Raw genomic sequence first — 24,073 nt, 5'->3', positions numbered from 1 at the left:
GAGATTTCAAACAAGTCAGAATGTCTAAGTTTGTGAACTTGAAAATTCTGCGTTAGAAGCCCTGAGTCATAGAGCACTCCACAGTTTCCTAAAAAACACACTAAAACAAACTGTGAATCTCAGCTGTCCCATTTGTAAGAGAACACTCAGACTCTGTTCTTCCATTTAGTCATTTATTCATTTCACTCTCTTAACAAATATTTACTGCATGCTGCACATGCCAGCATTGCATTAGGTACTGGAAATATAAGATAAGCTTGCAAAGTAGACAAGTGGGAGAGAAGCAGTTTGAAGACAGAAAAGAATCTCAACACAAATGGATGCAATTAAGAACACAAGGTATAAAAAAAACTGCAGGAACAAGAGCAGAGGGATAGATGCAGGTGAAGGAGAACTGGGCAGAGGCTGACTGGGATGGGGAGACACAGAGGCAGACAGGAGGGACGAAACAGTGAACAGGTTATCGCAATTGCCAACAGAAGATAAAGGCCAGAAGAACAATTACCTTAAGATTTGAAGTGCAAAAATGCATGAGCTCTTGTTTGCACCTTTGTTTATATGAGTAAGACATCCTCAGATGTCTTTAGAAAAACATGTAAGGGATGGGAAGGGGAAACAAAGAGGAGACAACAATGCTGGATAAGAAATGTACTCATTATCTTTCCCATGTAATTGTAACTCCTCTGTACCGTATTTTCACAATTAAAAAAAAGAAAAAATGTAACAAAAATCTAATTTTTTGATATGAACATCATCCAGGTCATACTTTTTAAACTATTGATTTTTTTCCCAACCCAAAGAAATGCAGTAATAATATCTGACAGCCACTTAAGCTAAAGGTTTCACAAAAGCTTAAAACACTGGCTTCCTGTGTTCTTTATTACTCCACAAGGGCTATTTCATTCAATTATGATGACATTTCAATTTGGAATACAGAGTTGCCTCCCCCTTTAAGTGTTAAATTGACTTGTTTTGGAACAACAACAAAAAAGGCAACTAGTATGCTCTATTGCATGCAAGATTAAAAAGGTATCTCTGGCACTATTAATAGCTTAATACTTTAGTAACAACCAGAACTATTTTAGGATCTTTTTTTTTCTCTTAATAACTATAATTTGCCTGGGGGGGAGGGGGCAGATTCCCCCATGCTCTATTCTTCACAAACACCCTGTGAAGTGACTTGTGGAAATACATATTCATTTATCTCGTCTACATAATTTACATAAAAACAAATCACCAACAGGAGAGCCAAAAGGCTCTAGCTTCAACTAAGCCTGCATGGGGTAGGTACCCAATGATTATAAAGCATAAAATCATAATTAACTTGAGAAATTTCTAAATGAAGCTAAGTCCAATTTCATCTGTATTCCTACTTCATTTCAGAATGCAGTTCATCTACAGACCACAGGAAAGGATGGCTGGGTGAAATAAAAACTCCTCCTGTAAATGCCTCCCGACTTCCCCACCTGCAAGGCTGGAGAAGGCTGTTTTGGATGACCTGACATCTACCACTTAGTTTCTCCCACAAGTCTCTTCAAAACACAAAAAAGCAGTGGAAATAAAATCTTCCATAATGATGTCTAACAGAGGAAAACAAAAATGGCTGAGGATAAATACCGGATCATTAAAGAGCAAGCGTCCAAATAACTGCTTGGCTTCCTCCAGGCTTCCCTCCAAGTAAACAGCTCCTACATAAAAAGAAGACAACGTCAAAAGGAAGGCTGCATTAATATTCAGAGAAAATTACATATCGCTATAAAAAGCAAAAAGGCAAGCCAGAAACCAGTCACAGAAAGAAAAAAAAAAAAAGGATACATTTAGGAGTGATGCTTTTAAAGGTAACATCTTCCCTCGTATAGCAATGCTTTGTATATCAATAGACTGAAATGAAAAATCCAGTTCACTACAACCTAACTCTGATATTGTGAGTAGAAGAGGCCAACTATGCATGACCATGAAGCAAATGAATATGGACTCTATTATGGAGATGGTGTACAAGTAGTGGCTGTATTCAAGGTTTATGCTTTAGATGAAATATACACAGGTATCTAAAGAAAAGCACAATAGACAAAATCAGTGTTCCAGGCCAACCGTGCCTTCTGCAAATGAAATACAGGACAAAGCCAGGGCCCAGTAGCTCACTCCTAAAATCATATTTACAAGGAGGCTGAGATCTGAGAATTGTAGTTCAAAGCCTGCTCAAATAGAAAAATTTGTGAGACTCTTATTTCTAATTAACTAGCAAAAACAGCGCCAAAAATGGGGGTGTGGCTCAAGTGACAGAACATCAATCTTTAGTGAAAAAGGCCCTGACACACACAAGCACAAGCCCTAGTAGTGACACACTCGTGCATACATACACACCAAAAACATCAAGATAACGTTTACAACAGTAAAACATTATAGTCACACTTCATTCAGTATTAAATAACCCTGGAGAAAGATAGTCATTCTTGAAATGAAGGAAGTGCTCTGTGCTCAATGTTAACACATGAAGTCACCAGGGCTTTTAGTAACTAAGTATATTTCTTAATCATTACAACTATTTAAAATGTCTGGAATGATAGCTGATGTTGTGGTTTGGTGGGTCTTCATGCCCAGGGCACTGTGCAAAGTGAATTCACATTCCTGTCACCATTGTGGTAATTAGGTAGAGAGTTAGGTAATTAGGAGAGACTTAATTAAGCCAAACTCTGCTCTGGATTGGATGTTGCCAGGACTGGATACTTTCAAGAACTCTTGAGGTAAGTGACATTATCTTCATCTCCCAAGATGGGGAAAATACAGATATTAGAGACTAAGAAACTGATAACTGATAGGACAGGCAGCTGAATCACATCTGACTAGCTCTTGGAACCCAGAGTAATACTAATTGCCAAATACTATGTGCACATTTCATGTGATAAACTCTCCAAAAATGGTGAAAAGTAGCCATAGCCAAGAAAGACTGTGGATACTTATTAAGCATTCTTCTCCTAGCAGCCACATGAAACAATAATGGGAAACTTTAATGTTCATTTTCAAAGGAATAGGATAAAAGGGATGAATAGAGGTCTTTGGAAAATAGATATAACATGATTCATTTATTCAAAACAATCGAGAAACTGTCAATCTACTATGACATTTCATTGTAATCAACAGCTAATTAGTTCTCCATAACTATCCATACCAACAGTGAACTGAATCCTGGATGTGGACAAAGAACAATGGATAGAAGAGAAGTGAAGGTTTACAGTGGCCATGCTTCAAGTGAATAAAAAGTAGTTATAGGGATTCAACACTTGGTAATGCAGTGTTTTCAGGACAGTTATATCAGAAAATCTTCCAAATAATTTCAAATGTGGTTTAAAAAAAACAACACTGGAGTTTCTTTAGCAAATATCCATCTAGTTCATTTGAATATGTGACCCTGAATCAAAGCTAGGAAATAATCCATTTCCCTGTTAATTCACTATTTTGACTCAGGAAATACTATACATCGATATGACACCAGATGACAAAACTGCAAAAGAAAGTATGATGGATGTTTTGGAGGAATTAAATAACTAGAACAGAAGGCTGGGGGTGTAATGTTAGGGATATTATATGCTTTGAAATCAAGTCATTGTCCTAAATTTTTGCAAGAAATGCTATATGCTCTCCATAGCTTACACACACAGGAAAGAAGATTTAAAAAAATTACCTATCAATGCTTCAAAACAATTAGCCATTGCATGTCGAAGGTCTGATTCTCTACACAGGTCAGGTCCATGAGCATATAGCATAAATCGATCCAGCTCAAGTTTCTACAAAAAGCAAAATGACAAAAAACAAATAAAAAAGTAAGAAAAAGTATGCCAAATTCCCAACTAAAATAACTCAGCATCTCCTGGGAAGGGGAGCGATCCTCTTTCACATTAGTTTCCTCAGACCTTATTTTACCCTTCAATAGGAATCCTTTATATGTGGTTCCATTCTGACTCAACTGTCTCCCAAACTCCAATAGTTTGAGGTTCAGAACTGATCCAGTTTGATCCTTCGAAAACCCAGTTTAGATGAGATGTCAGTATAAGCTGTAGTAGCTTTCTGCTACTCAACCACAGGTTCCTGGGTTCACCTAGTACTTGTAGGAAGACACAACCCTAACCCAAAGTTTTAAGAGCTTCACATCTTTGATTCTACAGGTAAGTATGTGGTATTCATGTCTACACCACACTGCACAGATGTTTAGGAGCAGGGAAAAGGAAGCCTTCGAAGATACCAAAATACCCAAGTGTGGTGTTTCACACCTATAATCCCAACACTTGAGAAGCTGAGACATAAGGATCTTGAGTTTAAGGTCAGCCTGGTGTCAAAACAAAACAAAATTTCAAAATTCCTTACAGCTTTAAATTTTTTTTTTTTGATTTAGCAAGTATTTAGGGGTCGCTAAATAGTTGTCATTTAGGAGGCTTCTACACTTCTCTCTGCAGGCTTAGTGAGATCTTCTAAGGAACTGGATATATCCCAAGGGCCCTGACAATATCACTTGGGGTGAACAGTAAGCACTTCTTTGGTGATTTGGCCTCAGAAATTTTAAAGCCAATGAGTCATTTTATTCCCAATTCCCTGAGTGGGAAGCAAGAAATGTTTTTCCCTTTCTCCCCATTTCTTCTACTTTATTCTGATAAACCCTTGCTGAAACTGCACACAAACATTTTAAAACAAAAAATATATATTATTACAAAAGAAAGAAAATACAATCCAAATTTGTGGTCCTATACAGAGGTAGGATTATGAGTTCATCCATAGACACTTTGTTTTCCTATAGTTTCATTTTACTCTTACCTATTAGTTCCTCTCTATTTTGCTTTCATTTTTTTTTTCCCCTAGGAGACAGGGACTCACTATGAAGTCTAAGGCTGGCCTCAAACCCTCAATACTCCTGCTTACGCCTCCTAAGCACTGGAATTACATATGTATATATCATAGCTGGCACTTCACTTTGATTTCTGTAGCTTCTTGTTTATTACCGAGCAGATAATTAAATATAATTCCTTTTTGAACTAGATACAAGATGGTTACTTTATTCTAAGATTGAAATTGTAACGCTTTTCATAAAAGGGAAAAATACATAAATATTGCATAAATCTGCAATAAATTTGTTTCTATTACCATGAAATTCAAATCAATAAATAGCTAATAAACAGTACCATGTTGTGTAATATGGGACATCACAAGTCATTAAACAATGGAGCATAGTAGGAGGCTCATCAGAGAAAAGATTATGTGTATGTGTGTTAAGTAGCCGTATGATTATAATGCAAAAAGAGACAACAAAAGCAAGACACACAATCAGTATTTTACATGGCTATTTCTAGAGTCTGAAATACACTCAAATGAGAGCTTTGACTAACACAAATATAACAACAGAAAACACCTCTAAAGAAAAATTGATCCCAAAGTACAAGAGTTTACACTGGAATATGCAGATTTCATCTGTTTCACAGCTGCACTGGGAAAATCCAATTGTTTGCTGTCCCTGGAGCCCTGCTTGAAAGCAGATTGCAAACTGCATTTTTTTTCTTAGAAACAACTATTCTGAAGTGCTGAGAATCTCCTGACTTCTCACATTTCCCACCCTGTTATCCTTATATTTCCACAGGCATATTAGTGGAACTTGTACAAAGGAAAGACAGAGTAGGGGCTGCCAGCGTAGGTCAGTGGCAGAGACTATACTAAGCACACACAAACTCCTGAGTTCAACCCCCAACACCAGAAACAATGGAAAGAGTAATGTTCTACTATGTCTGTGTTGAAATGTTCATCTCTCAGGAGATTCTCTTCCACATCCCCCAATATTCTAATGGTGAAGAGACACTGGTCTAGACTGGAGAAGATAGGACCATCACAGCCTTCTGCTAGAACCCAGTACTATGGGAATGATAAGACCTATGCTTAGTGTAGGAAGACCAAGCAGAAATACTAAATAGACTAAAGAAAATGACCACTCTATCATTACTCATTGCTCTTTACAGAACCCAGTCTGTTATGTAATAGCTTGTTTCTGTGCCAGTACAACTTCCCACACTTTGTAAACATCCTCCCTTCTGTCATCCCTACAAATGTTTGAAGAATAACTTGCAATCCCATTATATCCTGAACTGAGAACAATGGGGAATGGAGTGACAAGATACTTACTAATATGTATTTCCAATTAGGAAGCATTTGACAATTAAATCAACTAAACCCTAAAGCAGTTTTACATAGCATTTGGAATGGTATTCACTGGGAAGTTGCTATAACCAAGTCAGCTCATTTGGGTATGTACCTAGGGTCTTTATTAAGCATCCCCATTCTCAAATGCCACCAGGGCTGGTTCTAAACCAATCACTGTAACTATAATCATGGTATTACATAAGATAAAACAATACCTCAGCCAAGTGCAAGTGGCTCATACCTGTAATCCTAGCTATAGGAAACTAAGATCTGAGGATGGAGGTTCAAAGCCAACCAAGCAGGAATGTTTGTGAGACTCTTATCTCTGATAAATTACTCAGAAAAAGAAAACATTGTGCTGTAGCTCATGTGGTAGAGAGCTAGTCTTGAGCACAAAGAGGCTCAGGAACAGCACCCAGGCCCTGAGTTCAATATCAATGACATCCACCAACAACAAAAAAAAATGCTTTCTTAGTACCACAAAAACTACAGGCCAAATGGACCTTGTTTTGAATAAAATTAACAAGTTGATAAGATCAAATCAATAAACCAGCCTGAAAGTAAGATGGTTCTATCTAGTCTTTGGTGTCAAATTCCAAATCAAAATGAAGAAGGGGGAGAACTTAAGGTAAAAATGATCTGGATGTGTGCCTCAAGACATAGACCCTGAGTTCAAACCTCAATAACCATCACTACCAAAACAAAGGATGAAAACATTTAAAACTTAAGGACAGCTCACAAAAGCTTTTCCATTGGACCCTTGGTCTTGGGAGATTGAAGAGCCATGGGTCTTTCTATTATTGCATAATCCCAAAAGGTCTATAGAAGTGTATAGATTTATCCTAGGGACCACAGTAGGAACAATACAAATAACCAACGCCCCCAAATTTATTGACATCTTTATGTGATTATTACAAATAAAAATCATCCCAAGCACTTTATAAGCTGGCTCATGAAAACTCAAGGATCAACTTGTCTACGGGCTCTCCTGCTTGCAATATGATGTGTGGACAGAGCTCTGAAGGGCCAATGAAAGGACCTCATTATTATTTACTATGGTTTACTAAAGGTCACATGGAGATAAGAACATCAAACTAAACTGTGTAAGTAAAACCCGTAGCACAAATCTAAATTAAGAAGAGGTTCGGCAGGGTGCCAGTGGCTCACGCCTGTCATCCTAGTTACTCCAGAGGCTGAGATCTGAGGATCATGGTTCAAAGCAGCCTGGGCAGGAAAGTCCATGAGACTTATCTCCAACTAACCGCCAGAAAACCGGAAGTGGTACTGTGGCTCAAGTGGTAGAGTGTTCGCCTTGTGCTGAAAAGCAGAGGGACAGCGCCCAGGCCTAGAGTTCAAGCCCCACGACCAACACACACATACAAAAAAAAGGAAGGTCTGTTAGTCACTCAGCTAAGTCAGTGAGGCAAACCAGACAGCCTACAAGCTAAATCTTAATTAATGGGATTTGGGATTTGGGGATTCTCAAAGGTCTATCAAGTACTCCTTATAGATGTAAATTGTCTGAAGTATTCTGTTGAAAGCTATAATTCTGCTTGTTAACATAAATTAATAACAAATGTAATAAAGAAAAGGAAAATATGAAATATTTCTATTCTTTTGCTTTCTTCCCATGTTTCCTTTCCCCAGATGTTTAACCTGTTCATGTACAGCTGTCCAATTTTTCTCCATCTTGTTTTCGAGTTATCTCACTGAGGAATTCATTAGCTGCTGATAAAACTCACAAAGGTAACAGAATTACTAAGGCTGAATTCTTAAAACCCAAACCTAATACACTGGTGCTCTATAAATACTATACCCTTAAGATGCTCTAAAGACTATCAAATGCAGAATTGTGCATGCACTAAAGAAGAGAACATCAGGCTTCACTCATGTACCTTTGCCAGCATAGCAAGGTGCTGATTCTGAACAATGGCAGTCCGGTAGGTTGCTAATCCTCCTTCCTCCAGGCTAGGAAACAAATAGTACAGATGGACACTGCAAAAGAAAGGGCACATTTATAAATGGGCATCACAAAATTCTGCCTTGATCCATACAGTAGATTCAAGTGAGAACTCAAGTCATGTAATCTCCTAGAAAGGCAAAGGCAAAGTTCAACAAAATGAAACAATAGAAAGCTGTATTCAAAAGGGATGGGGTGGGGTCAAGGGAAAAAGGTGGACAAATGAAGAGGAGAAGAGGGGGAAAATACAGTGAAGAATCCAATGTATAACCTACAAAGATATACATTGTATATGTATACTTACACATACATATACAAGGGTGTGTGTGTGTGTGTGTGTGTGTATGTATACGTGTATAAAGGGGTAGGTAAGGGAAAGATGGGGGACAATGTTGAAAGGGGTAACACTGATCAAGATATATTGAATTCATAAACTGCATTGTTGAGAAGCAACTACTTTGTTAAATGGTAACTCCTTTGTACAACTACTTAAGGATAATTTTCAAAACTCCACAAAACGCACACACACACACACACACACACACATGCACATGCATAACACACACAAAAGAAACACAAATAAGAAGCAAAAACAATTTTGTCTTGCCTCTAGATTACAGAAAGAGGGCTGCACACAATACCTACAATAGAGAACTAACAGGTCTGATTCAAAGCCTTTCAAAAGTTAAATGGTAAGCCAAATATGCATGAATGAGCAAAAATCCAAACAGCTAACATTCACTTATATTTCCCCATTTATTTCTCTTAAAAGATTTCTCTGCAATCTGATGACAACAAAGACTTCACAATCTGTCACATTGTTTATATCCATTAAGAGGAAATGTCTGAAACTGCAAAATTTGTACTGTAAACAAAGGCTTCTCCCTGGCTTAGGTTATAGGCAGCCTCTGACGAAAACTCTGGGAAACCCTGAGCAGGGATCCAGTAGCCACATGGACAGGGCAGGAGCAGAGCTTAACAGTAAGAATGAGGCACAGAATCCGATCAGCAAAGTGTGAGACCTGGGCAGAAGGCCACGTGGTGAGTGCATGTGGGCCACAGCTATGGACGACCTCTACCACCACTACACACCATTCTAACAGATTCGATGGCCACGGGGACAGCTATGTGCATTTAGTCTTTTCATCCCTTTTGCTTGTGCAAAGAAATAAACTGAAAAATATAAAAAATACCTCAAGATGGCTCCAAGAGAAGCATGTGTCACTTCCTATAAACAAAAGATGATGAGGGCTGGGAATGTGGCTTCGTGGTAGAGTGCTTGCCTAACATGCATGAAGCCCTTAGTTCGATTCCTCAGTACCACGTAAAAAAGAAAAGGCTGGAAGTGGCGCTGTGGCTCAAGTGGTAGAGTGCTAGCCTTGAGCAAAAGAAGCTCAGGGACAGTGCCCAGGCCCTGCATTCAAGCTCCAGAACTAACAAAAACAAAAACAAAAAAAGAAAGATAATGAAAAAAAGATGAGTATGGAAAAACAACACAACACTCTCCAGCCCTTCCCTCTAAATCAAGGACCCTAAAATACTTCTGGAGGGCAGGGAAGGTGGCTCAGTGGTAGAGTGCTTGCCTTGCATGCATAAAGCCCTGCGTTTGATTCCTCAGCACCACATAAGCAGAAAAAGCCAGAAGTGGCGCTGTGGCTCAATGGTAGAGCGCTAGCCTTGAGCTGAGGAGCTGAGGGGCAGCGTCCAGGCCTAGAGTTCAGGCACCCTCAACTGGCAAAAAAAAAAAAAAAAAAAACCACACACGCAAAACACACACACACACACAAATTCTGCAGAATGAACACACACACACACACACACACACACACACACACACACACACAAACATGCGCGCGTGCGCACGCACCCCAAAATCAAGTCATTAAAATTACTTGTAATCTTTACTTCCCCAGACATCAGAAAGAGTAAGAAAGGGATCAAAGACAAATCCTGGAAGATAAAATGACATCTCTAAAATATCATCCCTTTCTTTTTACACTGAGGATAAGCTCAGAAATATCTAGACCAAGACTAGCTGATCTCCGGTGGCTGTAAGCAACTTTAGCACATGCTTGACAGGACAGAGACACCAGCCTTTCATCTGGTAATCGCGCTCATTACAGCTGCAGCTCCTGCAGTTGTCAAGGGCAGGAGCCACAGACACGTGGCTGTTAAGCGCTACAGAAGAGACAAAATGCATAGCGTTCCAATTCCTGTTTAGCTACTTATAAAGAGGGCAAGATAATAAGTATGTTACCTGAGAGATGTAATTACTAGGGAATTGTAAAAATAGTCCACTTACCTGGTCAGGAACTCAACAACGGCATCACCCAGGAACTCCAACCGTTCATTGTGATTAATCCTATAATGAGAATTCAAAAGCTCACTTAAAATAGCACAATGGAGGGTCATCTGGGTTAGAGCTCTGCAAACCATAGCCTTACCTTATTCCTCATAATCATGAGCAGTGACCCCCATCAGAACCTACGTATTGGGAAGGGGGTGTAGCCCAAGGTACTCTTATACATTCAGGCTTTCAAACCTAAAGTTTCCTTCCCTTGGAACCAGAATGACAGCATCCAGAGAAATCACAGTGACTTTACACTGCTGGGTCAAGTGTGGACTTCTGTACTGTCATCCAGTGGACCAGAGAGAGAACAGTCAGAACTGACTACAGGAGTCATTCTTATTCTCCAGATACCCTTCTCATCACACAAACTCTAGATGCAACCCAGGATCTAAAGTCTATATTTCTCTCTGAAGCCCTGCCTCTACATAATTAATACTTGCCTTCCCACCCCAGTGCGCAGATCACACTTTATGTCTTAATTGTGTGATGAAGTCACATCTCACAGGCAAACAGGAAGACAGCCCAGGGAAAATTTCCCAATATATACAAGTCAGCCATCCCCTCTCAGTGCTAACATGCTTCCTTCACTGGTTGTTTGGGGACATGACATAATCGGACTCAGATTTAGAACTGAGAACAAGAAAAACCTAGAGTCCAGCTTTAATAGCTGAGTGAAAATGAATATGCCATGTGCCAATGGCTCATATCTGTAATCCTAGCTACTCTAAAGGCTGAGATCTAAGGATTGAGGTCCGAAGCCAGCGTAAGCAGGGAAGTTGATGACACTGATGCAATTAACGACCAAAAATGCTTTAACTAGATGTGTGGCTCAGGTGGTAGAGCATCAGTTTTGAGAAAATAAGGACACAACCCAGGCCCTGAATTTGCACCCCAGTACCTGCTCACCTCCCCTGAAAAGATGCCCAAAGATCAAACGTGGAGGAAATGTTGAAGAAAAACAAGACTTTCATCTTAGACATCTTGAAATGCCCATAAAACACACACATGGAGAGATCTAGTAAAGTGTAGAGTACATTAGCTCATTAATCATGAGCACACATGGTTCATAATATATCTTCAGGAAATTGATGACATGACCTGGGGAGACAACACAGCTACAAAAATGAAGGACACACTCTTGAACCAGGAGTGTCAAAGTTGAGAAGTCAAGCAGGAGAGAGGCTGGCAAGGGGAAGGGCTAGCCAGGGGGACAGAGCAAGGAGGCCCAGGTTGTTCAAGGCAGAGAGCACTGAGTCGCTCACAGTGAAGTCACAAGGCCACCCAGGAGCACTCTGAAGGGATGGAGACAGATCTGATTCTGCCTAGGAAAGCAGGGAGGTAGTAAGTGCTGTTGAATATGAAGAGAAATCGAGGGTCTTGTTTCTATGCTGGCTGGAATAGGATGACAGCACCATGCAAGAGAAAAGGGCTAGCCATCCTAGCACAGAACAAAAAGGCCAGTGCCTCAGCATAAGCTGACTTCCCTGACTCCTGGGGTATCCGGAAAGACCTCCACCAAAGACCTACATCTTCCCCAAAATGCAACTAGCAAGTCTAACCCACGTGACAGCCATTTCAGCTCCAAGCTGACCAGCATCCAGGGTGCCGCCCCACACATTCACTATCCTTTCTCCCTTCCCTGATCTCTCTCCCAAATTCTGTTCATTCACACTGGCAACTAGAAACCCCACCCTAAGCACTGATAGCCCCAAGGAATACTCGATAAAGCTCCAATCCCTCAAGACTCAATCTATGGCAACATTAGATCCTACTTTTATCGCTCTGTTTCCTGATGTTAGGTTCGTTTATGTAGCAGAACATTTTAAATACGTGTAAATTACATGGCCATTGGCTACCACATCATCCAACTGAAAATTTGGTGAAATTTTGTATTATTTCATTTATCTCTTCTGCCCTATGCTCCTTCTACATTTTGGAATCGGGGGAAAAACTGGCACTAGGAACAAACTCGATTTTTTTTTTTTTAAAGAAGGCCTTCAGTTTATGACTTTTGTTTATATAAAAAAGGCATTCAGGAAAGCAATTGATAGCCACTAATAGAAAACTAAAGATAGAGTGGGAGTGATAAAAAATTCATTTTAATGGCTATACTAAAGGATTCATAATCTAAAATTTTTTAAGGACATGTTAATTTTTTTGTTATTGTTGCTACTCCACTAGCTAAGAGTGACTTAGTCCCACAGTAAAACATAAAACATTACGTTTTGTTCTGATTTTTTTTTAAGAACTCAAGTTGGGCATGGTGGCATACACCTGTAATCTCAGCATTTTGGAGATATGCAAGAAGATCAAGAGCTCAAGACCAGTCTTGAGCCAGAAATGGTCTCAAAAACAATGAACAAAGCAAATAAAAAGACCCAATGAACCCCCCCCCCCCCCGCAACAAGAAATAATCTTTTTGAAGCTAGTTAGTACTGAAATCTTGCTTTCTGACAAAAGTCTGTTTTCTGAACTCCAAAACCATCTGTTATTATTCTTGGAAAACAAAAACAGAGACACTATTTATTCAATGGTTAAAATGGTGTAACCATGAAGTCCTTTTGAAAAATTCTAAAGCTAATAAGCTATAAAAAAAGGGCAAGTGCTAAAAAATAAGACTCATTTTGTCATATCATTATTAAATGACTCCATGTTCTTGACCAGATATATATAGCAGATATATGCATGCAATGGAGGGGAAGCCAGGAGGAGGACACAGAATAAGTGGGAAATGGAACAACATACAACAAAGGGGTCCATCAGCTGCACTGGACATAGAAGAAAAAGAGCTAGGCAACCCAAAGACAGTGATGGGAAGGGAGGAATGAAAAGGAAAGAGGGAACAGCTTACACTAAGCTAAAGGAAAGAAATGTAAACATCACCCGATGTGGAAGAAATAGCTTGTATTGTCAAAGCTCATAGAAGTCACAAACTTTATAGGCCATGATAATGACAATTTGCCTTGTGAAGATTAAAATGTGTTTGTGACTTTAACTGAATATCACTATTCTACAATACTGTGAAATTTATGTAATCACCTAATCTCAATTTTTAAAAAAAAGTGAGAGAAGGGGTGGGTTAGAAGCGATGATTGACAATGTTGTCAGACGCCTTGTATTCATATACTGTTTTGTAGAAAGGGAACTTCTTTGTACAACTACTTAAAGATAATAATAATAAAAAATGTAAAAAAAAACAAAACCAAAAAAAAACAAAAAAAGAAATGGTGAGTTAATTATATTGCCCTAATCTTTTTCATGAGCCAATAAACTATGAATTCATTTTCTTTTTTCTTTTTCTTTGTCGGTCATGGGGCCTGAACTCTGGGCCTGGGCACTGTCCCTCAGCTCTTCAGCTCAAGGCTAGTGCTCTACCACTTGAGCCATGGCACCACTTCCTGCTTTTTCCTGCTTATGTAGTACTGAGGAATCGAACCCAGGGCCTCATGCGTGCAAGGCAAGCACTTTACCACTGAGCCACCTTCCCAGCCCAAGAAGTCAATTTCTGTGGCAGAGATTTTATTTTCTTCCTAACAATTCAAAGCACAACATAACCAAATCTAGTTCATGTGAAAGTCAGGAACTCAGGCAGGAGACTGGAGTAGGGTTGGGGAGTCAAATCATATTTGGATCATCTTATGCTTTATCCAAGAATTATAAGAGATGAACTAAAAGAATAAAAACTGCTTAAAAGCTACACTACTTTAAATAAAGTCAAAGTAGCCTGAACATTGCCTTTATTTCTTTTATAAACTTTTCTGGAGACAAGAACTAGGTCTAGAACTTTAATGACCACAGAGCTGGGCTGTTATTCAGTCTGCTGAGGCACAAGGTCACATTTCTAAACAGGCTCATTAAATAAGTCTCCCATATCCAGCACATGTTTTTTCTATTTCTGCATTATGACTAAGCTCTGGCAGTAAGCCACAAACAAAAATGGGGATTAAATTCCATGTTACTTTATTATTACATTGGACAATTCCTGGCCCAGTGGTTTATCTGGTAAACGACAGAGTGAACTGCTACTTCTCACAGCAGCAAATCTCTGATCCCTTCTGCCATTGTTTATATCTTCTTAACCACACTCTATAAATACTAGCAAGCACCAACATGATCTGTTTACCAGGGACTAACCACTCTATTTTGTCTTTGAGAACTGGATCTACATAGGCATAGGAAATTCTAGATTAATAGTTACATTTACAAAGCAAACTTTGTCCTAGGAATTCAATGCACTTTACAAAATGCAATAGTCTCTCTGTAACAGTAAGGCCCGCAAGGTGCCATGTGCTTGACAGAAAGCCATCATGGCATGGCTGACATATCTGTTCATTTGTATACTCCAAGCCTCAACCAGCAACTGACAGGGAGAGCTACAGGGCTTTGGAGGTCAGTGGAGCCTTCTACCATTTCAGGAATTCATTCTCACTGCATCTGCCTGGACACTGAAGAGAAGAAGAGGTCACAGCCCTGTCAGATCTCAGATCCACTGGACATAGTGGCCCTGTGCAAACCATCTTGTGGATTTAAGTTGAACCACTTAAGCCAGTAACTCCACATATATCCAGTGCATGCTGTTACTGAATTTTGAATGTGAATACTTACATATAACTGACTGAAAATAAAAAACATGTATTATTGCCTCTCAGTAGCCATGAATTTTCCATCTGTGACTTCCAGTAACTGCAGATTGAAAAGAACTTTCAAAGGCTATCGAATGTGTTAAACCTGACCGTTTGATCATTAGCTCGTAAATAAAAATTAGTAACATTTGCTTTGTATTAGGTTACTTGTATAAGTAATCTAGAAATGATTTAAAGATTTGTGTGTAGATGACATATCAACACCATGCCATTGTGCAGGAAGGACTTGAACATCAGTGGATTCCCCATGTCCATGCAGAATCTAAGAATCAGGCCTCCGTGGGTCCCAAGGGATCATACTTTGCAATGACCATCCCTTCAACACACAGACATTTAAGAAAGAGAACAGATGTATCTCTCTGTTGTCTGGTAATGACTCTACCAATCCAAAATAACAAAGAAAAACAAACCATGGCTGCTTGATTTTGCTCATTTCTCTATTACTACTCTTCTAGCTCCTCTTCGCAAAGGGCCTACTGACAATACATGGACTGTCAGTGAATGAATGCCAAATGACTAATGCTTCAGAGATTCTTTGGTGGTAGTATTCAATCACAATTTGCATGCTAAATAAACAGCTGAGACCTGTGTGGTTAAACAGCAATATTGTCTAAAACTTATGGGCGGCACATTTGCTTGAAGTAATACCAGCATCAGTATTTGCTATTTCTGATGGCAGGCAGGCTATCGAACACTGGGAAGTGAAGTGAAGCCTTTGTGCCTTTTTGTAAATCCTAGCTGAGCCCAAATCAGCTTAAGCAGACATGGAGACCCCTCCTGACCATTATTCTCCTTAAACACACCCAGTTTCCCTAGTCTATTTACAAGGTGTAGTCTGGTATAAAAGCAGTAAAGTGAATGGCATTCCTCCCTTTAATACCTATTTACTGACCTATTCTGCAAAAGGCACTGGCTATAAAAAAGAAAAAGAAAAAAAGGTAAGACCACACTCTTTCAAAATCTTTACAGTTCAATAAAGAAAAGAAGCTCCGTAACATAATTATATACAAGGGAACCAGACTGTATTTATACTATTAAGTACGTACTGGCAGGATTTGAGCCAGATGTAGACTAGGCCACACTGGAACTGCAAAGGCAAATGGATGAGGACCAGGGTCTGTGTGGAAGGGAAAGGAAATACCTGACAGCTTAGGAAGTCTGAGCCTTCTAGTCCATGGAGAGTTACTAGGAGATGAAAGTAAGTGGCCCGGGGATATGTCATGGGAGCTAGGACTACAGGTAGACATGCCAGTCTTTGTGTAAGAGGTAGATGCTTTGCAGCAGAGTAGACTAAGAAATAGCAAGCTGGCTGACTGCAAAGACAATCCTAAAAAGAACAACAGCGGAATGGGGCAGAAGGCTCAGAGAAGCAGAGCAGGAAGAGTTTCATCAAGAACCTGTAATCTGGACCCCTTCCCCTGTCCTCCTTGGTCCCGCCTTCTCACTTTTATCAGTGCCAGAGACAGACTTCCCACAGAGAGACTGACTGGCTCTACTCCTTCCCCTTAGTTGAGAACATCTCACCACTGATTCCTAGAATTTTAATCTTCAAAGACAAGCACTTCCAAGGAACAGAGAGACTGCCACATCCTATTTTATAACACCAACTAAGAAACAAATAGGGGAGAGGGCAAACAGTTTAAAGCCATCTCAATTATTCAAGTGCAGAGTATAAAACTGACCTATAATCCCTGAACAACTGCTAGATCTATCCGCAGCCCCTCGGCAGTTTTCTGGGTATGTTTTCACTTTTGATCTGCACAGAAGCACTTATAAGAGTCTCTCCCATACTAAGTTATTTATGTTCCTAGTGTTCTCACCCCACCCGAGGCAGTCGGTCTTCCTGGAGAGTGGGCCTTTGGTTTTCTAGCCTTTGGAGCCCCTAAAATACCTACAAACTGCCTCAAACTAAAAGACTCCGGATAAATGTCTGTTGAATTAAATTTGTAAGAAGCTTCATTAAGTCCAGCTTCTGGCACAGGGCATAGCTGTGGACTGCCAGCCACCAGCAGTCAAATAGCAGCAGACTCTGGCGGCCCAAGCTGGGGGCTCTTTCTGAAAAGACACTAGGGTCGAATTTACATCAGAAAAAGCAGCATTTTCACTGCAAGAGGCTCTCAACACAGCAGCAAAAGGCAGAAGGCAAAGGGCAAGAAAGCCAATTTGTTCTCTGTCCATGCCCACTTTTCCAAACAGTGATTTCAGAAATGACGCCACATCTCAAATACCATTCCTTCTGCCATGGTAAAAAAAAAAAGCCTGTTACTTGCTTATCTGTCTGTCTGTCTGTCTTTCCCAACCCTTCTCACTCACAGTGCTGGGAGTCAAGTCTAGGACAAGCACTCCACCAGTAAGCCACATTCCCAGCCAAAAAGCCTTACCTTTTACTCATTCATTCATTTTGAAATACTGGGGATGAACCACAACTTTGAATCATGCTTCTAATTAGAGAGATACCTTTTAATAAGACAAAAACTATATCATAAGATTTAAACAATTCCATCAAAAGATACAACTTATATTGACAACTCTCCAGTTAACCACCAAAAAAATGGAACTAGAGCTGTGGCTCAAAGTGGCAGCTAGCCTTGAGCAGAGGAGCTCAGGGACAGCACCCAGATGCTGAGCTCAAGCCCCACAACCAACAAAAAGAAAAAGAAAAGAAGAGAAGAGAAAAGAAAGGAAGAAAGAGAAAGAAAGAAAGAAAGAAAGAAAGAAAGAAAGAAAGAAAGAAAGAAAGAAAGAAAGAAAGGAAGAAAGAAAGAAAGAAGAAAGAAAGAAAGAAAGAAAGAACTGAGCATCTAGAGGCAATTTTTTTTAAAAGGTGGAAGCAGGGACTGTGGCTCAAGTGGTAAAGCACTAGTCTTGAACAAAAAAGCATAGGGATGGCACTGAAGCCCTGAGTTCAAGTCTCCAGATGGGGAAGGGGGGAAGAGTAGCACAGAAATTCATCATCCCTCATCCCCAAACCCCAAACGCCTAATTTGTATTCAAACCCAAAGCTTTTTTTTTTTTCTTTTTCTTTTTTTTTGTAGGGTCTGAACGCTGGGCCTGGGTGCTGCCCTCAGCTCTTCAGCTCAAGGCTAGCGCTCTACTGCTTGAGCCACAGCACCACTTCCAGCTTTTTCTGCTTATTTGGGGCTGAGGAATCGAACCCAGGGCCTTATGCATGCAAGGCAAACACTCTACCACTGAGTCACTTTCCCAGCCCTAAACCCAAAACTTTTTGAGTATTATTACTCAAGAGGTTTTGGATTTTAGAGCACTAGGATTTGGGGATGATGGCTACTCAAGGTGATAAGGCCAATGAAAATATTCTAAAATCTGAAAAGGTCCAAAATATGGAGCCTTTCAGATAAGATACTTTACCTACATGAAGAGAAAGAAGCTATTAGGTCCTCCTCGCTGTGGAGGCCGCTATCACCTGAGGCAACCGCCTCAGCTGTGTCAGGCCTAACCCTGTCTACCTCCCTTTCATCCAGGGAAACCATACCTTCACGCCACAGCTACTCAACTTTCCACTTACACAAGAACACTGCCCCAAGCTCTCTCCCCTATGTGTTCAGAGACAACTCAATGCACTCCACACAAAGACCAACTTCCAGGCGCTACCTATCTGTGTCAGCTGCTGCTCAGTTTCAAGGGGTATTTGTGGGTTTACACAGATGCAGACTGCTTCCTTCCCAGATGCTTTAGGAACTGGTAGCCACACAAAAGTCAGAGATAAATGTATAGAGACATCTTATAAAAAATAGGCAATAAAATAAAGAAGGCCAATCTATAAAACCTGTCAGCCCATTCCATGAGGCCAATACCATTAAAAAAAAAAATACAGACAAAAACATTGTGGGAACGGAAAACTATGGACTGGCTTCCTATGAAGGTAGACAGAAAAACTCCTAGCCAACTAAATTTGGCAGCAAATAATAAAAAAGATTACTCATCAGGATCAAGTGAGATTTATCTCAGGAAAGTATAGTTTATCACTTCCAAATTAATTATTTTGATACCCACATGAGTGAACTTAAAAAGAAAAAAAAAACATGCTTATCTCATTCCAGAAAAAGCAGAAAAAAAAACTCATAATGCTAGAGTGGGTGAGATTGATCAGGATACATTGTTTATAATGTGGGGAACTGTCACAGTGAACCAACCCCCTTAATTAATGTGTCCCAATAAAAAATTGAAACAAAAACAAATGCTATAGCCTTCCACAAAAAGAAAAAACACACATACACACACTCAAAAACTAGGAATAGAAGAAAACTTCCTCAGTGTGAAACCCGTAGTTAATAACTACTCAGTAGTGAGAGGTTGAATACATGATCAGACCATCTGCACACAGCGATAGTTATACTTTTTCCTTTCCGATGTACCTGTGCTTAGCTCATATGGCTAAAGCCTGGAGGTTGCTATTGTATGGAAGTATTCATAGCAAACCCTTGACTTCTTCCTAATCTCAGGAATGAGGCGTTTATGGCCATAAAAGACAGCCTATGATATGATATCATGCACATGAAATGCTCAGAATAGGCAAGTCCATAGACTGAAAGTAAGCACAGGTTGCCAGCAAGAGCTGTAAAGGCTATGGAAAAACAGGGGTTGTGAACGGGTGTGGGGGTTGGTCTAGAATGAAGAAAACATTCTTAGATTAGACAGTAGGTACGCAAGTTCGCAAACATATTACAAACCACTGGATTCTAAACCTTTAAGTGTATAAATGACATGGTATGGAATTGCTTCACAATAAATCTGTCTTTTACCTTGAAGGGGTTGGGTCGTCCTGGCCAAGGCGTGACATGATATTTATTAGGGTGTTAATTCCTGTTTTGAAAAGAACACAAATACAAGAGTAATACGGTTAGAAGTGTCTGAGACCATCAGATAGCATTCAGAAAGAAAAATTTCTAAGACCAGATGCAGTAGGCTCCTGCTTCTAATCCTAGCTACTTCAAAAAAGAGGGGAAAGCTCATGCCTGTAATCCCAGCTACTCAGGAGGCTGAGAGCTGAGGATCAAGATTCAAAACCAGCCCAGGCAGAAAAAGTCCATGAGACTCTTATCTCCAACAAACCACCAGAAAACTGGAAGTGGCACCGTGGTTCAAGTGGAAAAGTGCTAGCCTTGAGCTGAAGAGCTGAAAGACAGAGGCCCAGGCCCAAAGGAGTTCAAGCCCCATGACCAACCAAAAACAAAAACTAAAAAAAAAAGGGGGGGGGGGAATTGGGTGGATATTGGTTTGAGGGAAACTGAGGCAAAATAGTAATCTAAATATCACCTCAACCAAAAAAATGAGATACACAACAACAATTCCAGATATTTGGAAGATGTAAGTATGTGGATCAGGCCAGTCCCAGGCAAAAACTCAAGATCCTACCTGAAAAATAACTGAAGCAGAAAGGGCTGGTGGTGAGGCAAGGCTCAAGGGGTAGATTGTCAGCAAGCTCTAGGCACTGACCTCAAACACCAGACCACCAGCCCTCCCCACCCTACGCACAAAAAAAACAAGGAAAGAACACTTTCTTACCCCAATGACTTTAAAAGATTTCATATCTATAGGTCTAAATATCTGAAAAATATTTAAAACACTTGAGAAAAGGCCCAAATTTTTCTTAAAAAAATTCATCGACTTCCATTATGGTACTCTTCCCAGAGTGAACATTATTAAGCATGGCTTAGGAAGCACCAGAGGAAGAAGATTTAAAGACTGCCAGAGAACCACTTCCGGGGAGAGGGAGTAAGGTAATTTACAAGAGAGCATAGACCAACCCTATGAGAACAGGATCCTACAGTCATCTAAAACCAACCTTTTTTCCTCATGTGCATGTGATGGACTTTTCTGTCTCCATATTTGGGCTGCCGAATCCCACAGTTAGACAAGGAGTTCCTGGCATGGTCTGGGTTCATTCCAAAATTTAAATGATGACTTGGATGTGTCATGGCCAGCTGAAATTTCAATAAAGTAAGTTGAGTCTCATGACTTGAGCACCAACACAGCCATCTCTAGGTCATTCCAAATGACACAAGCAAGAAAGGAGCTGTCTATCCAGTGCAATTTTAACCTTTATCTCTCTATCTGTATCCATAATCAAATTTTCAGAACTCTGGTACAGCCCTCTTCTGAAAACAAAGCGAAAAATCCTTATCTTTCAGAAGAGAATTAGAATATCCAGCAGAGCTAGAAGTAAAGAGCTAAAAGAAGCACTTCTGAGACTGATAGGCATATTTTAGTTGTTGCCTATTTCTTCAGGGACAGCCTAACATGTGAAAGGATTGGAAAGTAGTAGTCTCTCAGAAGAGACCCAATGCACCATCTGTCATCTGTGAGATGAATTACCTCTATTTTATTATGTGAGTGCACAGGAGGGTAATTTTTACCTGTAACAGACACCGATCTTGAAAAGTATATCCTATCAACTTGTCCAGGTGCATCAAGCATTGGTGATAACGGATATGATGGGTCAAAACAGGCAGCATCATGGCATGCTAGAAAAAACATAATTCAATGTGTTATAACTCTATACAAAGCTATCAAACTGTTCCATTTCTCTAACAAACAAGAACGATGTTCACAGCCTAAATTCCACCTTGGGTGTATAGCAGCTGGGCAAATCACCTAGGAGAAGCAGAGCATTCATAGTTGCTACAGGTATATCTTGGAACCAGAATGCCTGGATCCTAACCGGGTACACTACCACTCACTCATTGTACCTTGAGGCAAGCTATTTGATTTCTCACTGGTCAAATGGGAATGACAAATGTAGCTGATCCTAGGCACAGTTAAAAAAATTAAAAGAGAAACATAAAAATCTTTTAATTTTTTTTCTTTGTTGTTTTGTTTTTTCTTTTTTGAGAGTCTGTCTTGAGCCCAAGTTGGAACTGCACTAGTGATCATCTCGCCTCAGCCTTCAAAGTACAGAGATTATAGGCAAGGGCCACCATGCTCAGTTAGTAAAGGCTCATAATGAGGCCAGTTATCCCTCATTCAAGTCTAGCTCTGAGACAGGCAGTATGCAGCAGGGCAGCCTCAAGTAAGTTACATGCATCTCCATGACTCCTTGTCACTAGTTTCATAATGGAATGGACTAGGACTCATCTATTTATATCTAGGGTCAATTCTTTTTACAAATCAATGACTCTCCTAGAAATATGTGTGTGTGTGTGCGCGTGCACGCATGCGCACGCAAACGCCGTGCATAATTTTAATGCGTTCACAAACCCCTCACTGCCTTTCAGGTAGGAAATATGCAACTGGATAATTCCCAAAGCCACCCTAGAATTAACATTATTAAATGTTAAATCTCACACCATACTGACCATTTCATAAAACCAGCAATACAATTCATGCATTTGAGGACACCAAACTTATATTTTGTTTCAATCACTTTTCATCTGACTGATTCCTTATTGGGAGATGATTTCATGAAAGCACATCTTATTCTTCTCTTTAATAATGTTTGCCTAGAACTCAAGAGAATGAAGGAATCATTCTTATTCACTGAAAGCAGAAGGCTGGGATGATTGACAGCTGCTTTGTATCTCTTCAGTCTTCCAAGTATTTTAAGCTGGCATGATTTAAAAATACATGAAAATGGATTTGCTTGAAACTACAGAAATCCGCTCCCTGTATTATTAGCTTGTAAAGAATGAAGGTCTGGTTCTAACTAAATAGGATCTCTAGTCAACAGTGTCTTTCTTGCCGGTTCAATTCAATGAAAGCACACAAAACACCTCAATGTACAAGGTCTTACTACTTACTATCTCTGGGAGAGAAAAAGCAAGAGTTGGTTCTACCATTGGAGGTTGCCTAGAGACATGCCATTGAGATAAAATTACTGGAACTTTGTCCACTTTTGTTTTTCTTTTCTTTTTCTTTCTTTTTTATTTATTTTGCCAGTCCTGGGGCCTGACTGACTAAGGGCCTAGGCACTGTCCCTAAGCTTCTTTTGCTCAAGAATAGCACTCTACCCACTTGAGCCACAGCAACATTTCCAGCTTTTTCTGTTTATGTGATACTGAGGAACCCAGGGCTTCATGCATATTAGGCGAGCACTCTACCAATAAGCTACATTCCAGCTCTCCATTTTGTTTTTCTAAGTGTTATACTTAGGGGAGGAATCTAAAGGTGTAACTCCTCTATTTAATGTACAGTTTATCAAAATAAATACCAGAAAGTGGAAACATGTTTTGGGGGATGGGTAGAGGGGGAAGCATAGGAAGGGAGAGGAAGGGTGAGCAAATACAGTCATTATATTCAATGTACACTTTGTAAAAAATGAACTACATAACTTGTGACCAGAGAGGGAAAATGGGGGAGAATGAGGGAGTGGGTGACACTGACCAAGAAGCATTGTACTCATAACCTGACTCATGGAATAGTAACCCCTTGTAATAAAAAGGAAAGAAAAAGAAAAACACAACAATACAAATACAAAATATGCAGCCAAAGTAGAATATAGTCTTCTATCAAGTGACTACTACCATCCATGTTTACATACAAACATCATAGTATATTCTGAGATATTCATACAACAAAAGTGCCTCACAATGCATCTCTCTGCCCTCAGTATCCATGTTTACATACAAACATCATAGCATATTCTGAGATATTCATACAGCAAAAGTGCCTCACAATGCATCTCTCTGCCCTCAGTACCCCATGATAAAGCACTGCATAGCTGCATGTATTTGCTTATAAGAAAATGAGAAAATAGGTCATTTTTAAAAGGTGGCTTTCAGGACAGCATGAGTGGGGAAACAGGAAGAAGAGGACAGAAAATATAACAATTAAATTTCTGAAAAAAACAGATGAACTGGTGGCTCACACTTATAATCCTAGCTACTCAGGAGGCCGAGATCTGAGGATTGCAATTCAAAGCCAAGCCAGGCAAGAAAGTTCACCAGACTCTTATCTCCAATAAACTACTCAGAAAAAGCTGGAAGT

At 39.8% G+C, this 24,073-nt stretch overlaps 1 protein-coding gene across 1 annotated transcript in view; it reads right to left on the bottom strand.

The window, feature by feature from the left end:
* Drosha (drosha, ribonuclease type III) overlaps positions 1-24,073 on the bottom strand; it is a 132,482-nt gene that overhangs the window by 28,258 nt on the left and 80,151 nt on the right. Inside the window, exons 20-26 of the mRNA XM_013018593.1 lie at positions 21,508-21,615; positions 20,937-21,075; positions 19,894-19,954; positions 10,440-10,499; positions 8,073-8,172; positions 3,683-3,785; positions 1,618-1,688 (exon numbers count right to left, since the gene is read on the bottom strand). Of these exons, the coding sequence (XP_012874047.1) occupies positions 1,618-1,688; positions 3,683-3,785; positions 8,073-8,172; positions 10,440-10,499; positions 19,894-19,954; positions 20,937-21,075; positions 21,508-21,615 (642 nt within the window). The remainder of the gene's footprint in view (positions 1-1,617; positions 1,689-3,682; positions 3,786-8,072; positions 8,173-10,439; positions 10,500-19,893; positions 19,955-20,936; positions 21,076-21,507; positions 21,616-24,073) is intronic.

Source organism: Dipodomys ordii, unplaced genomic scaffold (assembly GCF_000151885.1).
Source record: "Dipodomys ordii isolate 6190 unplaced genomic scaffold, Dord_2.0 Scaffold41, whole genome shotgun sequence".
NCBI classification, from domain to species: domain Eukaryota; kingdom Metazoa; phylum Chordata; class Mammalia; order Rodentia; family Heteromyidae; genus Dipodomys; species Dipodomys ordii.
This window is presented reverse-complemented; position numbering and strand designations above follow the sequence as displayed.